Source organism: Aspergillus vadensis, assembly GCF_003184925.1.
Source record: "Aspergillus vadensis CBS 113365 unplaced genomic scaffold BO88scaffold_1, whole genome shotgun sequence".
Classification (NCBI taxonomy): domain Eukaryota; kingdom Fungi; phylum Ascomycota; class Eurotiomycetes; order Eurotiales; family Aspergillaceae; genus Aspergillus; species Aspergillus vadensis.
This window is the reverse complement of record NW_020292039.1, coordinates 3,271,757-3,289,474: the sequence shown is the minus strand read 5'-3', so window position 1 is coordinate 3,289,474 and position 17,718 is coordinate 3,271,757. Positions and strand designations below refer to the sequence as shown.

Below are 17,718 nucleotides of genomic sequence, written 5' to 3'. Positions count from 1 at the left end.
CGAAAACAATATGGAGGCCTGTTTGCAAGAAGGCCATCCAGCCCGCTGTTTGGTGCATTGTAGTGAGAACACCTAGCGGAGTCCCCAACATGTCCGAAATCAAATGAAGTCGAGAGCCTATCCAAAGAAAGCTTAATTGCAGGACTGCAAGACTCCCTGCTCGTGCCTGGGCGTCCTCAGAAGACTTGACAGCAACTCGGGTACAGATCAGTGTACTGCTCCAATAGAGTAGCTGCAGGGAAGCTTCCCCCCAACTTATCCGGCGCAGCCATGTACGTCGAGTCACGAAACATGACAATTGCCATTGATGGAGGAAGGATGTTAAAGGGCGTGGCGGCCATCTGAAGCGAAGGCATAGATAGAACGACCTTATGAGCAGAAGAGCAAGCACGCCACTAATAGTAATGGCGAATATGTAGATCACCTTCATTGTAACTTGGAATGCCGTTAGTCCCTAATATCTTAATGTGAGGGAGCTTCTCTATTTAACATATTATACTTGTAAGCAACCCAGTAAACTCTTATTGTATTGTTGCCTATGCACGCTGGCACCTTTTCTGGGGCATTGATCTTATAATTGCAGCTAATTCCACTCCAATGTCAGAAGAGAACATCAAGGTTTACGATACAAATTCTCCAAAATGTCAACATGTCGTGACAGGAGTTTCTGGAAGAATCATTTCAGTTGGGAGTTTGAGCTTCTGGTTATCACAGTTCTTGAAGTCGGTATAGGATTGCTGCATTGGCAAGCACCGAATAGAATAATTTTATCAAAAGAGTTGAAGGGCCGTATGCCCAGAACTAGTTAAGCTAGATATAAGCCCAACCTAATAAATGATCTTATACTGTGGTGAAATGTATAGAACGTATACTAGTCAGCTCATGCCACAGAACCATATAAGTTGTCTTAAACCAAGAACAGCCTATGCTAGATAGTGTTGGTAGATAATATAGGCTCTCTATTAGCCCGGGCTACTATCCAGCCTGGGTTATAAGGTACTCTATTAGTACGTAGGCTTTCAGGTAGCTTATAGCCTAAGCTTATAGCCAGTATTTTTATAAGCCAGGCTGGATAATAGCCTATACTATATATCAACACTTTCTAGCATCGGCGGTTGAGTAGCTGGTTATAAGCTTAGGCTATAATATACTGTAAGCTATCTGGAAGCCTAAATATTAGTAGAATTATGGTTAGCTCCAGTAATGCTTAGGCTTTCAGATAGTATATTATAGCCTAAGCTTATAACCAGCTACTCAACAGCCTATGCTAGAATGTATTGATGGATGAATATACGCCCTTCATTAGCCCAGGCTTGCTAATAGCCTAAGTATAGGATATATCCAGTAATACTTAGGCTTTCAGATAGCTTGTTCTTTCTAATAGCGTAGATTTTTGTTTAGCTTAGACTACTCCATAGCCTGTGCTAGAGAATATTGATGGATGAATTTACGCTCTTCATTAGCCCAGGCTTGCTAATAGCCTAAGTATAGGATATATCCAGTAATACTTAGGCTTTCAGATAGCTTGTTCTTTCTAATAGCGTAGATTTTTGTTTAGCTTAGACTACTCCATAGCCTGTGCTAGAGAATATTGATGGATGAATTTACGCTCTTTATTAGCCCAGGCTCGTTAATAGCCTAGATATAGGATACATCCAGTAATACTTAGGCTTTCAGATAGCTTGTTCTTTCTAATAGCGTAGACTTTTGATTAGCTTAGACTACTCCATAGCCTGTGCTGGAAAGTATTTGAATATATTACAGTATAGCCTAAGCTTATAGCCAGCTACTCAATAGCCCAGACTGGATAGTAGCCTCAATGATATTTAAGCTTTCAGATAGCTTATTCTATGTCATAGCCTAGGCTAGTAATCCTGAATTTAATTGTATCTTCTGGCATAGGCTAGTAGCACTACGATAACAGACTACTGATATTGCTCAGTTAAATATTCACAGCCAGTATAGACTGTCAGAAGTAGTGTCGAATAGTAATTAGAATAAGGCTTATAGTTGCACATTTTCCACATCTAGTTTAGCTTGGAACAGCTGATCTTGTTCTACGCAGACGATCAGACGTCCATTCAAAAGCTCTTGCTGAACTTGATCATATCCAATTTGGCATACATCATTGTGATGGACAACCAGATAGCACCATCCTTCATGACTCTCAATAAAGTGCTGGACGAGGGGGATCTCGTCAGATGCCGGCACCCAAAGCTGTGAAGTTCCGTAGATATAAAGAGTATGCTTATATCCTTGTTTAGTTACGTATTCTTCAAGCTCATCAACGGTCTTTTTCTGCTCGTCCTTAGGCACGATTTTATCCCATAGAGAAACTTTTGCAGGCTGGGATTGGGTTATTGATAATGTTTGCTGTCTACTGGCTTGGGATCCGATCACTGGGGGAAAAGGGGTTGGTTGATCAGGCGGAACTGAAAGTAACCGGCCAGGATCCAAAGACAAGGCCAGTTGCCTATCATCGGACTTTGTATGCTCAGTATCCGGTTTGTGTCCAACAATCTCGTTGGACAGATTCACGGTAACGGCAGGTGAATGCTGCATCAAATTCGAGCCAGTGGGCGGGAAGGGGGTGGTTGGGAGATCATCAGATATGTAAACTGACTGGCGAGGTATGACAGCCAGCTGTCTTTCGTTGGTCTCTGTCTCTTCCGAAGTTAACGGGGGTGTAGAATTCATGGGCTCCGTTATCGTAGCGATACCCTGAGCCTGGTTCAATGGTAGCTCTGGATCACTATCAAAATCCATAGGCTCTGTTATCATAACAACGTCCTGTGCACTATCAGACTGTGGCCTAGGATCTGGTTGTTGCAATGTATCATGACCCATAGACACTGTTATCACATCAAGGCCCTGCGTATCATCGGATGGATGTGACGGTCCCGGATCTGGTGGTCGTATTGTCTCGGAAGCCACAGGTGCTTCAGACTCTGCGGACATTTCGACGTCGTGCCCACCCTGGTCTCTCTCCGAAAGCTGAGGGCTTGATAAACTTGAACCAAATTTCTGATCCCCAAAGAAGGATAGAAACATGTCCTTGGCCACCGCAAATTGTGTGACATCGCTGCCACCAGCTGGGCATTGTGAACGGCCATGGATATTTTTCAGAGTGAGATATGGTGCTATGCTTTGAAACACAGCCTCCGTTGGCATTCCGCATCTGCTCTTCAGCTTCCACTCTCTGTCACCATTTATCAAGAAGAGAGGATACTGGCTGGATTCCACAAGCTCATCATAATGCGGATATAACTGTATGAGACTGTCTATTTGACGCGAGGAGAATCCACATCGGGCTGCCGATCTTGCAAAAAAGCCCCAGTAGTTGCCATTGAATTCGACTCCATGTCCCCTTCTATCCTGCAGTGGCTTGAATGAGGTAATGTATGGAAATATGCGGAGGGCCGTTAACCATAGATGCTGATACGATAGCTGAAATCGCTCTTCTGTCTGTTCTTGACCGGCCCTGAAGCATTTTTTCAGTTCGCTCCGAACAGTCCCACGGAACCTCCCAGGAAGCAAAGCTCTCAATAGTATCGCAGCTGGCTCCAGGAATTTTGTATTTTCCAGGAAAGTCCTCATTGAGGGAATTATACCATCGGTAGTTATTACCCGGCTCTTCAGAACAGCACGTTGTCCTTCATCACGGATATTTGTGAAAAGCCTGCCGGCGGTAAAAGCATCCTCAATAAAATCCTTGTCAGCTGAAGACCAGCGTGGTGAGCGCCCCTGTAGGTGTTCAATGTCAGATGTTGTAAGTACATTGACATCAAATCCGTTCATTATCCTCGTCCATACAGTGTATACATGCTTCACATATGCGGCCAATTCTTCAGGACACTTCATACGAAAGAACCGCCGAATATTTCCTAATTGAAACGAGAACAAAAGAGCGGGAAATGATAGAAGAGAATCAAGTGCATGACAGAATGGTTCAAAATCCTTTGACTTATGAAGCCTGGCATAGTCAATTTGCTTCCACTGGGAGCCCATTCGGCTCATCCATTTTTGGGCACGGGTTTTGTCACTTTGCAATTGACTTGATCGGATTTTGTAATAAATTTCTCCGTCAAAGAACGGCGACGAATTATCATCTGCTTCTGAAATGAAGACGAGGCACTCGGGAGGCAGTGCTAGTCTGTATATTAGTATTTTCTGTATGTACGTACTTGGCAAGGCGCACCGTTAGCATCAAAGAAGACAACTGTCCACCATCTATCTGTTGGTTCGTTGTAGAATCTTTTTGCAGCCTTCCAGCGATGCCTACCGCGTAAGGCCAATAATTCTATGGTTGATGGAAGGGGAAGAAATGGAGGGACAGCTTCACGGATAGAGGAGATAGGCATATTCGCTTTCTCTAAAGCTTGCCGCAGTAGCTCTTGGCTTACTGCAACAGGAATACGGTTCTCATAGGCATCTCTGTCACAGGAATAGTCCCGGAATAGGTTCAGGAGACGGGCTTCGCATTTCTCGTTATCGATTCTGCTAGCATGAGGAGCAAAATAGAGATTGTCGAGGCAAATTCTAGCAGATCCGAGGTAGGCGTTCTCTTGGATCTTTGCGAACGAGCCCTCGTTCATAGTGACGATGAGAATTGGATGCAAACTGAGAGATGTAGCGATGTATTGTACAGTACCTATTTAGGCCGACTATTTTCTCTCACAGAAGAACCGGCTGAGTCCTGGAACTAAGACCCTCAGCTGCTGGGAAAATGAAAGGGGCCAGTATTTATCTGCTACTATTCCACAGGTATTGGTCGATGGCTGACTTGCCCATCGCAATGTTCTGTGGAAGCTTTCCGGTTTACTGCGTTGCCCAGATGCAGTTGAGTAAGCTGGAATATACTTGGTTGCAATAGCAGTATCACCTTTAAATAGCTCTTCAGTTTGGTTCTAAACCTATGCTAGTCTGTAATTGGCTAGTTATTACTGTATCATTCTGCCAAATAATGATATTGATATGCCGGGAGAGAAGCTAGCTATTTCTGGATAAGCCAAACGTCCGTTCTCCCATCGCTTCTCTATAACGGAAACTCATCACCAGCGTGCAGTAAAATCACGCATTTTCGAGTCGAAGCTATTAATCATATCCAAGAATTCCCTGTGCAGGAGGCAACGCGCAAAATGCGACTTTAAACACTCCTTGCATACACTGCTTCTCTGTTTGTTGCAGTTCTAGCAACTCCAGTAGTGGTAAACTCTGCGGGGAAACGCTTGGGATACATGGAGAAATTAGCAAGTGATGGAAGCCTGGGTTGGTGCATGCCAGATTACTAATGCAAGGTATATGAGAATTGCATTCCGCCGACATTAGAGGCAATATTAAAGGGCCGCCCGCAATACTATATTCTACCACTTGAGACGACTTTTCGAACCCTAAGCCCGAAAGTCTAACCTTTTTATCAATATCTGTAGCGCTTGCGTATTGGCTTCTATGTAGAATAAGCTAATTGGAGTTGGTAACCGCCCCTGGATTAGCTGCCTGGGTCAGGGTTCGAAAGCCAATCTGTCTACAACAGAACATGGAATGCACTTTTGGGGGGTTGATAATATAATTAAGGTCTCCATAGCAAGGTCTTGGGGAAGGGTACGGGAAATGTTATGAGGGTTCAGGTTGGGCGAGATGCTGGTTGACCAACGTGCTGTATTCCTGGAGGGTCTTTGAATTTACCCACTCTGCCTTAAGCTTGGTCCATAGGGAAAGTAAGATCGTCACTGTGGATGTGGTTCAATATCTATCAATCAATCAACACGCGCAGCATGTGTTTGTAATAAGACTAAAATTCCTTGGTTAGGGTTCGAAAAACAATCTTAATAATGAGACCAAGTAGCGTAGACTTTAGGTGTTAGATGGAAGTCGTTATGAATGCACAATATCACTATAGAAGTTGAGACTGTTCCATCATTCACGGTTGACAAGAGTTAAGGGCACAAGTCACATTTGCTGTGGAAGCAAGGATCTTCCACTCTGCTGATAACCTCAGATTACCCACCATCCCCATGGGCTCGTCGAGAGTGTCTCGTATATTAATCTTTCTTCAAGCTCACTGTTGCTTTAAGCTGTGAATTTGCCAAGAGACGTTGTTTATTTAAATCATTGTATGATCTACACCTATAGATTGAAGTTGAGGGAAGGGTCTGAAGAAGTCTGGAATCAGAAAATTGGTTGTGCACGGTGCTATTCATGCAGTTACTTCTACAGCTTGAAATTGAGCTTCATAGGACCAGTAAGCGTACTTAAATGACACACGAGCAAAGTGCGATAGCGGGAAGGGAACAGCAGCTAAAAATGATACGTGAGAAAGATAGACTGTTGTTTTACTTCCCATCAATCTGTAGCATCGAAATGAGGGACAGTATGGCTGTTAATCAAGCCGTCAGCTGTTCTACTCAAGCGTTAATACGGCTGACAGTAGGTTGAGGGACTGAAGGGTATTACCGAATGAGATATTCCAAAGCCAAGGCGCGTGCGTGGTCTGTTGCTGAATATTGTTGTGACACTGTGGATTCTATATGGGAAATTGCGGTTTTTAAGGTACCTTGATGCTCAATCGACAGTGTAGGAATAATCAGTTGAAGAAAGCTGATATATGACTCCAGTAAAGCCGTGGACTGTGTCCCGCTTGAAGGTATCAATTCATCATGATTCATATCTCGGTGGTCGTCCACCAGGGGGCTTCTTTGTAATGGAATAGTAATGTTACTTTCCGGGCGGTGCAGAGCTATATCTGCATCCACGATACCATTCAGATCGACTGAGATGTTGATTTCGATCGTAACCTGGCAGTCGGAAGGAAGCCGGAGGCAGCGGAGATCAAAAGTTCCAAGAGTCCTGACTGAACCAATATCCCCTTCTATAAGTTTGAAGGACTGGGGGAGATACGCTATTGACAAAACCCCAACAATAATCGTCGATTCACGAGTCAGTGTAGTATTTCGGGGCCAGAGTTGCAGTAGAAGCCCAGGCAGGAGCTCAATATGTATCGAACTAGGAACCACATCTAGGATAAGCAGTTCAGAGAACAGCGATCGGCCTGTCAATGATGCTGCCTGTAGTGCCGCTCCGCGGGCAGCTGCCACTTGCGGACGGCATAAATCTGTTTTTGAACAGCCAAAGAAGTCTGCTAGAACCTTTTGCAGTATTGGTGTGCTGGCAGAACCACCAACAAGGACCACCTCCCGGATGGCAGACTTTTCAATCTCAGCATTGTGGATAGTCCTCTTCACTAGGGCAACTGTCCCTGCAAAGTTGTCCTTACAAACATCCTCGTACTCCTTCCGCGTAATGACGAGACCGCTCGTATCAGATACTGATTCACAGACCGATAGGGATCTTTTGATGTCCTCGGACCTGCCAAGAAGTGATTGCAGGTCTCTGTCTGGAATTCTATCTCTCATGTGATATTCGAGGTAGCGGCGTAACTTGATATCGTACGCCCATCCGCCCAGCCGGCAGTCACCGTGGCTTGACTTAACCTCAAAAAGACCGTTCCAAACATCCAAAACAGTAGCTTCAGCCCTTCGGGCCCCAATATCTAAGACTAGCATGAGATGGGCGTCAGACGTTGGCGAGTCAGTCCACTGCGCTATGGCAGCGGCTGTTGGAGTGTTCAGTAACCGATGGACCTTGAGTCCAACTTGATGCCCAGCATCTCTGGTTTCAGCACGTTCCGCATCATGACAAGATGACGGTACGGTGATAACAGCATCCTCAACAATCGTACTAACATAGGACTCGGCTAAGGCTTTGGCCGCGGCAAGGATGACCCTGAGATCTTCCTTGCAATAACGAAGAGGGCTGCATACCCGATCCCGAATTGCGGGGCCGACACTGGGAGCAACGGAGGTGCGAAGTAGGTACGATGATGGGATTCTCTGGCGACCCTGTGTGTCCGGAATAACATGAACTTTCCCATCCTGAGCAACAGCAATGGAAACATACGAGATGCCAAGGTCGATACCTAAGAATATCAGCTGTAGGGCTTTTTCTACTTATGCGTTATGCCATACCGATAGCGTTTGGCATATTGTGAAGAATTTCTCGAATTGAACTGAATTGTGATACCACGATACTATCTTCGGTCTCCTCTTGAAGTGCCAAAACAAGGGTGACTTGATATTATAACACGGCTGGCTGTTCATAACATAACCAAGCATGGAAACAAGAACGGCAACAGACAGACATAGAATAGATCCGGGGTTTTGTACATAGCCTTAGTGTGTTTTGTAAGTCTTACTATAACAATAACATATAGGATGTGGAAGTTGCCAGACTCGTAAATATCTTAGCATATGCTTGATCGACACAGTATACTCTTAGTTTACGGCATCTTATCTACTCATGCTTTGCAGGTCATAGCGAAGAAAACTGTAGCCCATCTGATCCGTGGCTTGTCTTCCATGGTGCCCTGTAGAGAGAACTTGTCTGAACATACCGTGAAGGTTCGTTTCAATCTACTTCACTCTCAAGTAGCAAGCTCGCTCAAACCCTGGTATACATGTATGATACAGTGGGTTTGTGGAATAGACAGTGGAACTAAGATAATCTACGAGTATTTCTTCTGCCGCATCGAGCAGGAATTATGGAATGGATAGCGTATACATAATCCTACACATTAAGTTGGGATTAGTCAAGAAGTGTAGCACTACTGTATTTACTTTGGTTCGCAAATAGAATAAGTTTGGATAACATGTAAATGACATTTCACTCGAGTACCCAGCTGGGTATACCCACGGGGTATACCCACGGGGGTATACCCGTGGGTACTTTCTTGGCATCTTACGTCATTTCCTTAATCTTAATTGGCGAAAAGCAAGGGGACTACCCGTGGGTACTATGCCAAGAAAGTACCCATGGGTGTACCCACGGGTATACCCACGGGTACATTCTTGGCATTTACGTCATTTCCTTTATCTCAATTGGCGGAAAGACAGGAGAACTACCCGTGGGCTGTATGTATCGAGGTTCTTCTTCTTTTTTTTTTTTTTTTCCACTCCTTTCTGCGAGAAGTCAGCGATAGTTGTGGTATTGGTGGGTGGCTAAGCTTTCACTTTCAAGATTTACTGACTGCAGCAGGTAAAACTGATGACAATGCCCGACTATCGTTGGTTGAGATAATCTCATTTAGGATTCAATTTCTTTCCAGATGATCGAAGACACTGGAGTCATGCGAGGGTAACAGATTTGGAGCTTTGACTCGTGCAGTCTTGATAATCAATAATGAACCTAGGCATCCGGGAGTTTATTCACCATCACATAAAGCATAAAGATTGATGTGTAATGTTAGTCTCATGAAATCTTGTATAGTAGACCTGCTCCTGCCATTATGACTGTTTCTTTCTGCATCAAATGTCCATGATATGGAGCGAAACCAGAAGAAAACAGTCACTCATTATAGATATTGTATGTAACCTCGTGGCACATTCCACAGACTGTGTACAGTATCTCGATACAATCCCGCAGTAAGGCTTTACCGCCTATACTTTCCAATTGTTCCCAGACCCTTCCCTAAATAGGATGCACGGAAGAACTATATTCTCTGTGAAATACCCTGCTTGTTTTTAAGTAGAGTGACACTACTATGATTCAGGTGTGGTTTAATACAACATTGCGCTATTCGTAGCAATAGGGAATATCGTTGATTCGGGTACATTTCTGTTTAATACTAACAATGGCTTGGTATAGGGAGTGGGAGACAAAAGAATCCTTAGGGGTGAAACTGCTTTAGCCACCAACGGTACACCTGGTTGCGAAATTACGCAACCTGGATGCCTCTTTTGTTCCAGCTCTGAGATGGTCAGAACAGTGAGTCCCTGTATAGATTAGCGCCTTGGTAGAGACAGTACTGTACATACTGTAGGAAACAGTCATAAATGGTGAGAGCCGTACACTGTTTCTACTGCCGCGTATACAGCGTCAAGACATCTAGGACCAGAATGATGTTGACTACTATACTCCGTACTGAGCGCTATACTGTACAATGTTAAAAGTAGCCATCTTACAAGCCCAAGAGTCCATCAGTCAGTACTGTATATGTTTGGTTGCATTTTTGGAACAAATTTACTCCATCTCGGCATGGTTAGTATAGGCGCGCGACTTAGTGGGAAAAGAGATTTAATTGAAGCTTGCTTTTCATACTGCCATATTCGAAATCAGATTCCCCTTCATTTACTCAGAGAGTAATTTTCTAACCCTCTCCGAAGAAGTGCTAGTCCATATTCAGTTTAGCTGCGGATCGTGGCTTGTCCACGAATATGGTCTCTATTCATTTATGGTACTTTCGTCCCCGGGCATAAAGATAGCTAGGATAGGCACCACGTTTCACATAATTACGAACGGTGATTGTAACATTTACAATCGATGATCTGCGGCTAATCCAAATACATACTAGCGCTTCTTCGGATAAGGTTAGAGAAATTGTTTTGAGTTAACGGAGAATCTGATATCGAATGTGGCAGTACCTAAATCGTGGTAGGAACGCCTTTTCTGGAGTACCCAGCTGGGTATACCCCGTGGGTATACCCACGAGGGTACTTTCTTGGCACTTTTACTGAAGACCCTAGTCAGTTCGAGTATGGAATAATCTAGGCGCCAAGGCGAGTACCCAGCTGGGTATACCCACGGGTACTTCCAGCATCCATATCATCCACATAACTCCTACTACAGGGCAACCTTGCGGTTAATTGTAAGGCCAAGTTGTATCTATACAACTATGTCCTCAACATCGATCGGTGTAATAGTAGCTGTGCCACATTCATTTTGCTCCCTCCACTATAAAATATACTAGCTACAGACCGAACGCAATGAACAAGCGCAGAAAGGCTAGCGAAGCCGCCGAGTCTCGATTAAGGAAATTGCCTAAGAATCTTTCCATCCTCCCGTCCAATTCCGCATGCCCTGAGGATATTTCGTTCAAGCAACATGAAGTCGATATTTGGGATCGTTATACTTCGGTGACGCCAATTAAGAACGGGTATCATTATGCAATGATGAAGGATTATCCTTTCTCCTCCGTTCTTGTCAAGGAGACATGCTCCTCATCAGAGAGGGTCTTCCAATTAAGATCGGCACCTCACCGTAATCTTTTACATCTGCAGCATATCTACACCAAAGAAAAGTCTATATTCATGGTCTATGAGATGAGTGTTGCTTCGTTAAAAGATATTCTGGGCTTTCGGCCTTATTGGGACCTCGCCGACACCGCAGCAGTCTGTCACGGTATATTGTGTGCTCTGAAATACATGCATGGACCACTGGGTATATCACATGGTAATCTATCCCTGGACACTATTCGTCTACACTGGACAGGTACAATCAAGATTGGTAGGGAAGCGTCCTCTGGATGTCAGCATACAATGAACTAACACAGTCAAAGCAAATATCGGAGACTGCTTACTCCAGTCTGACCAGGAATATACTAAAGATATCGAAGCTTTTGAGTCCATAGTGGGAAGGCTCATTGAGGGTCATGAATCTGACGATGCTGAACTAAAAGACTTTCGTCAAGCTCTACATAACAAGCAGCCTGCATCCGCTCTTCTTCAGGTAGAGCCACAAGCCAATGAGGAGAGAGAAGTACTGACTTTCATTAGCACAAGTTCCTGCGGAAGTCGAATGGGGAGCAGCAACTGCAACGCAGCGTTGAAACATGGTTGTCAACTAGAATCCCATTTCCCCGTTTCTCTTAGCATTTATTCGATAACGTCTATTAAGATCCCCCATTCGGCTATTAAACTCACTTTGAATAACGTATATATATCCAAAGGCACTTGTTATTTGCCATTAGCCAAGATTTGGTACTGCAGGTCTGGCTTTGGAATCAACTGCTTAATCGACAAACGGTAGCCCTGTGTGGGCCAACGAATTGCAGATCATAGACATGATGAGAGCAAGAGGATGAAATTATACGTGCAGCATGGTTTAAATTTACTGTAATTCAGAACATAAAGCCCAGAATGCTAGTTCCTAGCGTCACCCATAACTGAAGCCTTTACCATACATCAACTTCTGCAACTGCGACCATCACCTAGTCCTCCTTGTCCGCGGTCCGGCTGCCGGCGCGATGCTTTGATCGTAGTTGATACCAAAGAATTCAGCGTAGCTGCGATTCGATTTCTGGATCTGTGCAGAAAATGTCCTTCCTCCCTCTTCAAGGTTCGCCGCAGCAGTGCGTAAGCTGTCCAATCCCCTTCGACATTGTTCGAAGGCGGGGATCAGCTCTTGTAATGTGATTGCGACATCAGCTGCTGCAGAGTGCCTGGAGCGGTAAATTAATTGTTCTGCAGCAGCAAAGCCGATGTGAAAACATGTGAGGGCTTCCTGGATGTCATTCGCACTGAGATTGAGCAGTTCTGCTGATGGTACAACCGTGCCCTCGTGAAGCGCCGCTGCCGACTTTCGCGATCGGCGAAGCCACTCATTCTCAGCCTTGAGAAAAGATGCGTCAAAAATCGCCCTCTGATACTCTTCACTTTCTGTCAGGGGCTTCTGTTTGGCTTGTTGGATAGTCGACGGCAATGCCTCCAATGCGGAGCTGCGACCACCTTGTAATGTAAGAAAACATTCAAAGGAGCTGGGCGTGGATGGGCGACTCGGAGACGCGTTTCCCGAGCGAGAATACACCGACGGACTACGGTCTCTAGCAGTTGAATTCGCCTGCATGGCTTCGAGATTGTAGATAGACCTTATGTTAGAAGGCTCTAACGCCATGATATATTTATGGCCATCGGCATACGAAGCAACTTTCTCGTGACGCCACACCACATAATGTTGTTAAAGCCCGGGGTGGAGAAAGACATTTTATGATATAAATCATGTCCCGCTCCATGATGGATGTAGTTGGCACACAAGCGGCAAAACAATGGATACCGAAACAGAGTTCAACACCTCTATGTCTACTACTACAGATGTACGTCCTCGCATAAATTCATGATAATTGGTCTGCTGACTCTACAGCAGGCCTGCGATCTTTGTGGCTGTTTACGAGACAATACTTCTCCGCAATATACTGCTGAGGAGTTCAATCAAATCATCCAGCAGCTCCATGACACCCCGGAGCATCTGCCGATGGGTGTACGCCAGCATCCTGGGGCTATCGACTTGTGCGGGGAGAATGACCGGGAGAAGGTGAAAATGCTGCAAGAGGAATGCGACGCACTACGGGCACGGCTGAAAGGGACAGAGAGAGACCTTGAAGAGCTGGAGAGGGCTTACAATGTTAAAAGCGTGCTCCTCAGTTGCCTGAGTGATGGGTTTGACAGGCTGTTAACTGTATCTGAGGTGCGTCCTACGCATTTAAGGAAAGGTGCTGCAGGCACGCCCACAGGCTTGGGTGCCTCCGCGAAATGAAGCCAGCGCTGTGATGCTATGATTCACATTTTGTACTAAGTGTTGTTATATAGTTTAGTTTTACCGTTTCACAAATATGCAATGATGTTGGACTTTGGACTCCGTCAATAGTAGTACTGTAGTCCTGCTCAAAAGCCTTGTAGATCAAAGCTGACCAAGGTAAGTCCGGAGGTAATCAGGTCAGAAGTCCAAAATGATCGTCTCGCGCATATAAAATCAACAAACATATCCCATATCCGTAGAGGTCTCCAAACAAGTCAATATGTCTGATCGGTTGAGCCATAGATGGTTACAGCCTGCTGAGCGCCATGGGGGGGCCTATGTACACCATAGCAGACGCCTTGTTCAGATTAGAGACCAGCTTGCCTCCCCCCAGACTCAGTGCCCTTCACTTATAGTCTTCCTAGGCAACAGAAAGAAGGATGTTGCCCTCCGTGCGTTGTTTCCAGACAATACATTGTCTCAAAGACAACCGTACATCCAATTAGACGTTGACAGTCGCACAACCTTCGCAGACCACCCACTGCTTTTTTCTCATTGTGATGCCAGACTTGAATTTCATAAGACCGACCGCATACCCAGAGAATATGAGGAGATACCACTACGCTGGCCACTTATTGATCTCCATCATGCCTCAGATATCATTCTCTGCCGTGCTATGTTCATGTTTACAGACGTAATCTGTATATTCGCTGATGATTTGGGTGGTCTGGATGCTGTTCGGGACCTACTAATAAGGTGGGCAATGGTGGGCCATAATGCGTCCAGCTTAGAATACCGACCGCGTGTGTTGGTTGTTATGGAGACTGATCATAAAAGCCCTACATACGAAACTCTAGACGAAATGGACTTTGACTTTGTGCTCGGACAGAACCTCAATGTTACTGAGGTTTTCGTAACGCCCACTCTACACCGCTTGCCCGGCCAGGCGCTATCTGATATAGCCCAACATTGTTCGCTGAAAAATGACCTACTCAAACTTGCCGATATTAGCCGACGAGATAGGAAAGAGCAGGGATACCTCTTTTCAGTGATGCATATGGCTTTTTTCTTTCAGACTGCTTTGAATCATGTCTGCCGGGCACCCCAAGCACCCTTCGATTTCGTCAGGGGTGCACGAGCTGGAATTGAAGTGGGCCAATCCCACAGATTTCACCTGCGAGACTTCCTCATTGTCACTAGAGATAGAGGATGGAATTTGGAAGACCAAGCGTCCCATATCGCATCAACTCTTCTTGTTGATGCGTATCCTCCTGGATCACACTGTAAGTCAAGGCTAATATTAATGAGAAGTAAGACTGACCAGAGTAGTCTTTAGTCCAGCTGCCGTCTTTGATACATTGTATCGTCACCACTGCCAGGAGGCTCTAAGATCGGCAGAGCTCTCCTCATGCTGCCAACCAATTGAGTATCACTTTGCCAGCCTCAGAGCCCGCCTTCTACTCGGAAAAGGTCCCCCTCGTCGAATCCATGAAGAGGGCCTCGCCCGTCGACGTGGGCTGTTCCGAATGATAGCTAGTAGCCACACCTGCTTACTATGTCTTAGCAAACCCCCCCAGCACCCGTTGCCATGTGGCCATGCATACTGTGATGTATGTGCGGCGTGGTACGGTTCTCCAGTGGAAGGGGCGGAGTATGAGTACTCTGTCCGCCACTGCGCCCTTTGCCATAAGGCTACGGATATCTTGATCAGAGTGCTACCACCCACAGCGTCGGTTCGAGCGATCACTATCGACGGAGGCGGCGTCCGGGCTATCATGCCGCTGCGGTTTCTGGGATATATGCAAAAGATTCTTGGCCCCGGGTGTCTTGTTCAAGACATGGTCGATGTAGCGTTTGGGACAAGTGGTGGTAGGATCATATAACAGTTCTTATCGTAAATTAATCACTAATGGCACACAGGGGGGATTGCCGTACTCAAAGCATTCCGCCAACGCCGACCTATAAGTGAATGCCAGCAAACATTAGCCGATCTTATAGTGCGATTCTTTCAAGGTCATCCCCCTCTACGAACAACTTGGAATAAACTTATCCGAACCATCCTCTGTTGGTGGAAGGACGGTTGGTATGACGCAGGCTTATGGGATGGGCTATTGCAAAAGGAATTTGGTGTGGACCAGGGCATGTTTGACGTGCAGCCGGTCTCGGGCACTAAAGTTGCTGTGACGGCCGTGGCCGATCAGCCAGTGCTGCTGATTAATTACCGGCGGGTGGTCGACCCCCCGGGACAACGTTGCGTGGACCATGAGATGCAAACCACTGGGGTTGCGTCATTGGCCCACTCGGGTGGTTACTATCGGGTCTACACAGCACCAGACCCGGAACATGAGCCTCAGTTATGGAAATGGTAGGTCAACAATTACTTAACTAAGCAGGGAGCTGACTCCGTCATAGTGGAAGAGCAACGACTGCAGCACCAGGGTCAGTTTCCTATTCGAGAGAGTTTGGATTGAGCTTACAGAAAAGCCAGATTACTCCCCCCGATTGAGATTCCTGGCGTTGGGAGCTGTGCGGACGGCGGCCTCAAGCACAACAATCCAGCTTTGATCTGTCGGGCTGAGACGCCATTCATGTGGGAGTCAAACCCAGTGCCTGGTACCTTGATTTCATTGGGCACCGGCAAGGCCGGCAGACCGCGCCGCCAACGGTGGCGCCGCGGGTTTGCTTTCCGCCTTTATGACTCGTTCTTAGCGTCAATGGACGCGGAACAAGCGTGGGAAGATCTCCTTGGCCAGGTGGACCCCGCGAACAGGCGCAATTACCACCGTCTCAATGTTACGTTTCCTGATCAGGAGCCTCTCCTGAACGCAGCCGCTCAGGTGGAATGGATGACGGAATTAGCTGATAAAACTGCTGAAAGGCAAGTGCCTGGAGCGTTAACCTCTTTGCTTCTTGCTAGCTTTTTCTTCGAACTCTCCTCCCCTCCTTGCTACAATGATGGTATCTATCAGTGTTGCGGAGCCATCCGAGGTCGGCTACGGGGAAAATATTTGGTCCAGGCACTGCGCCGACTCCATCCACAAGCCTCAACTTTTGTCCTCGGGACGTCCCGGCTGGGTGTCTCGCCTTTTGAGGATGCAGTTTGCTGCGACTGCGCCAGATATTGTGTGCCTGTCAAATTCGAAGTTGATGGGCTAGACAGTAATATTATGTTGGCCCTTGAGCTTCACCCGCATCAATTACAACCGTTAGGTGGTTTCCCCTTGTCCCTGCGCCATCTAGTCGATCGGCTTAGGATCAATATGATTGGTTGCCCTGGATTACCGAAGCTGCCGGCACGCACAGAATGCAAATCATGCGAACTCCGGATTCGCAGGAAGGCTAGGCCAGATTTTGAGAATTCTAGCTACAGAAAGCGCGTCCGTTTCATCTAAGCCTATCGCACTCATATAGCATAAGGTAACTTCTCTACACAATTATATAACGGATGTTGTAATAATCCATCTTTTTTGTCACCCTGTATACAAAACTTGGAAAGTATTGGACTAGGCACCGAATGTAAACTTTTCATTTCTTCCCCCAGAGCCTTGTGCCGTGTCCTAGATTACTGTGGGTCTCCGATAGAGTTCAGGAAGAATCGATGGGCCTGGAACTTCTGTTCAAAAACCACTGGGAATGCCCATGCTCTCTGATTGGAAATCTTTATCACTTTGTAATAATTTTCTCAAGATCCTGGCAAGCTGCTTGCAAAGCGCGTGCCCGCTGGCTGATCCTTATCTCCGCCTGCTTGAGCGACCGACTCCTGGTCTCCAATTCTAAAAAACGATGAACCGGGACTGGTAAGTTATCTGCCCCATCAGAGAGCCATTCACTGAGACGTCGAAATTGGTCCTGTAGCTGCATTAAGTCGGACACAGCCTGGGCACGCTTGTGATATTCCATAATATAGTTTTGGTGGCATCTCGCCAATTCCCTGTGGCTGCAATCAAGCTGCGCTTGGAGTAGTTGGGTATAATTGCGGAGATTCTGGCAGTCGGCCCAGTAGGAATACATTTGTTCGGTCAGCTGGACAAGCCAAGGATCCTGGTCTCGAGACGGTATGGGGCTGGTCATGTTAGGGGCCTGAGAGGCATTAGACTGATACTGTATCTGAGCAGCTCATACATTATCAACTCACCGGTCCGCTTCTCTTTGATTCAACTGTCCACATTAACTCTTGGCTTGAAGCTTTTGTACTGGAATTAATTCTCTAGATGCCAAAGGTCACTGAAAGGTGATATATATGACAATTGAAGGTGCTGATACTGTATAACTTCTATCAGTGTCATCAGACACGGCACCTTCAAACTAGAACCGCAGGAGACCTGGTCGATAGGGGGATTACCGATGGGAGAGTTGGCACTATTTGAGGGGGGT

The 17,718-nt window shown here is 46.1% G+C and overlaps 6 protein-coding genes across 6 annotated transcripts; 2 read left to right on the top strand and 4 right to left on the bottom strand.

Moving 5' to 3' along the window:
• Positions 1-2,004: 2,004 nt before the first annotated feature.
• On the bottom strand, positions 2,005-4,595 carry BO88DRAFT_461265 (uncharacterized protein; the record flags this gene model as incomplete). Its single annotated transcript, XM_025711142.1, has 3 exons — positions 2,005-4,153; positions 4,185-4,230; positions 4,283-4,595. The coding sequence occupies 3 exons, from the start codon at positions 4,593-4,595 to the stop codon at positions 2,005-2,007; spliced, it is 2,508 nt and encodes an 835-aa protein (XP_025568961.1).
• A 1,854-nt stretch (positions 4,596-6,449) lies between these two features.
• BO88DRAFT_431576 (Hsp70 family protein) lies at positions 6,450-8,040 on the bottom strand (the record flags this gene model as incomplete). Its single annotated transcript, XM_025709305.1, has 2 exons — positions 6,450-7,975; positions 8,025-8,040. The coding sequence occupies 2 exons, from the start codon at positions 8,038-8,040 to the stop codon at positions 6,450-6,452; spliced, it is 1,542 nt and encodes a 513-aa protein (XP_025568960.1).
• A 374-nt stretch (positions 8,041-8,414) lies between these two features.
• On the top strand, positions 8,415-11,702 carry BO88DRAFT_421467 (uncharacterized protein; the record flags this gene model as incomplete). The annotated part of the gene is made up of 10 exons (XM_025708516.1): positions 8,415-8,417; positions 8,832-8,966; positions 9,325-9,417; positions 9,700-9,819; positions 9,875-9,890; positions 10,008-10,092; positions 10,238-10,288; positions 10,802-11,337; positions 11,390-11,559; positions 11,607-11,702. 10 exons carry the CDS (start codon positions 8,415-8,417, stop codon positions 11,700-11,702), a joined length of 1,305 nt encoding a protein of 434 aa, XP_025568959.1.
• A 334-nt stretch (positions 11,703-12,036) lies between these two features.
• Positions 12,037-12,675, bottom strand: BO88DRAFT_440423 (uncharacterized protein; the record flags this gene model as incomplete). Its single annotated transcript, XM_025709782.1, has 1 exon — positions 12,037-12,675. One exon carries the CDS (start codon positions 12,673-12,675, stop codon positions 12,037-12,039), a length of 639 nt encoding a protein of 212 aa, XP_025568958.1.
• Positions 12,676-12,782: 107 nt separating this feature from the next.
• Positions 12,783-16,772, top strand: BO88DRAFT_431573 (patatin-like phospholipase family protein). The gene is made up of 8 exons (XM_025709304.1): positions 12,783-12,922; positions 12,973-13,293; positions 13,506-13,521; positions 13,605-14,627; positions 14,674-15,213; positions 15,265-15,709; positions 15,757-15,783; positions 15,824-16,772. The coding sequence occupies exons 1-8, from the start codon at positions 12,875-12,877 to the stop codon at positions 16,734-16,736; spliced, it is 3,333 nt and encodes a 1,110-aa protein (XP_025568957.1). The 5' UTR covers positions 12,783-12,874; the 3' UTR covers positions 16,737-16,772.
• Positions 16,773-16,906: 134 nt separating this feature from the next.
• Positions 16,907-17,431, bottom strand: BO88DRAFT_440420 (uncharacterized protein; the record flags this gene model as incomplete). The annotated part of the gene is made up of 2 exons (XM_025709781.1): positions 17,062-17,431; positions 16,907-17,002 (listed from the first exon to the last, which is right to left on the bottom strand). Exons 1-2 carry the CDS (start codon positions 17,413-17,415, stop codon positions 16,907-16,909), a joined length of 450 nt encoding a protein of 149 aa, XP_025568956.1. The 5' UTR covers positions 17,416-17,431.
• Between the last annotated feature and the right edge of the window lie 287 nt (positions 17,432-17,718).

What these genes read in the sequence shown, in the direction of transcription:
- BO88DRAFT_431573 (XM_025709304.1), top strand. Translation starts at nt 12,875, where the DNA reads ATGGATACCGAAACAGAGTTCAACACCTCTATGTCTACTACTACAGAT. An exon ending in GTATCCTCCTGGATCACACT is followed by an intron (nt 14,628 to 14,673) that starts GTAAGTCAAGGC and finishes TGACCAGAGTAG; the next exon opens with TCTTTAGTCCAGCTGCCGTC. An exon ending in GAGCCTCAGTTATGGAAATG is followed by an intron (nt 15,710 to 15,756) that starts GTAGGTCAACAA and finishes ACTCCGTCATAG; the next exon opens with TGGAAGAGCAACGACTGCAG.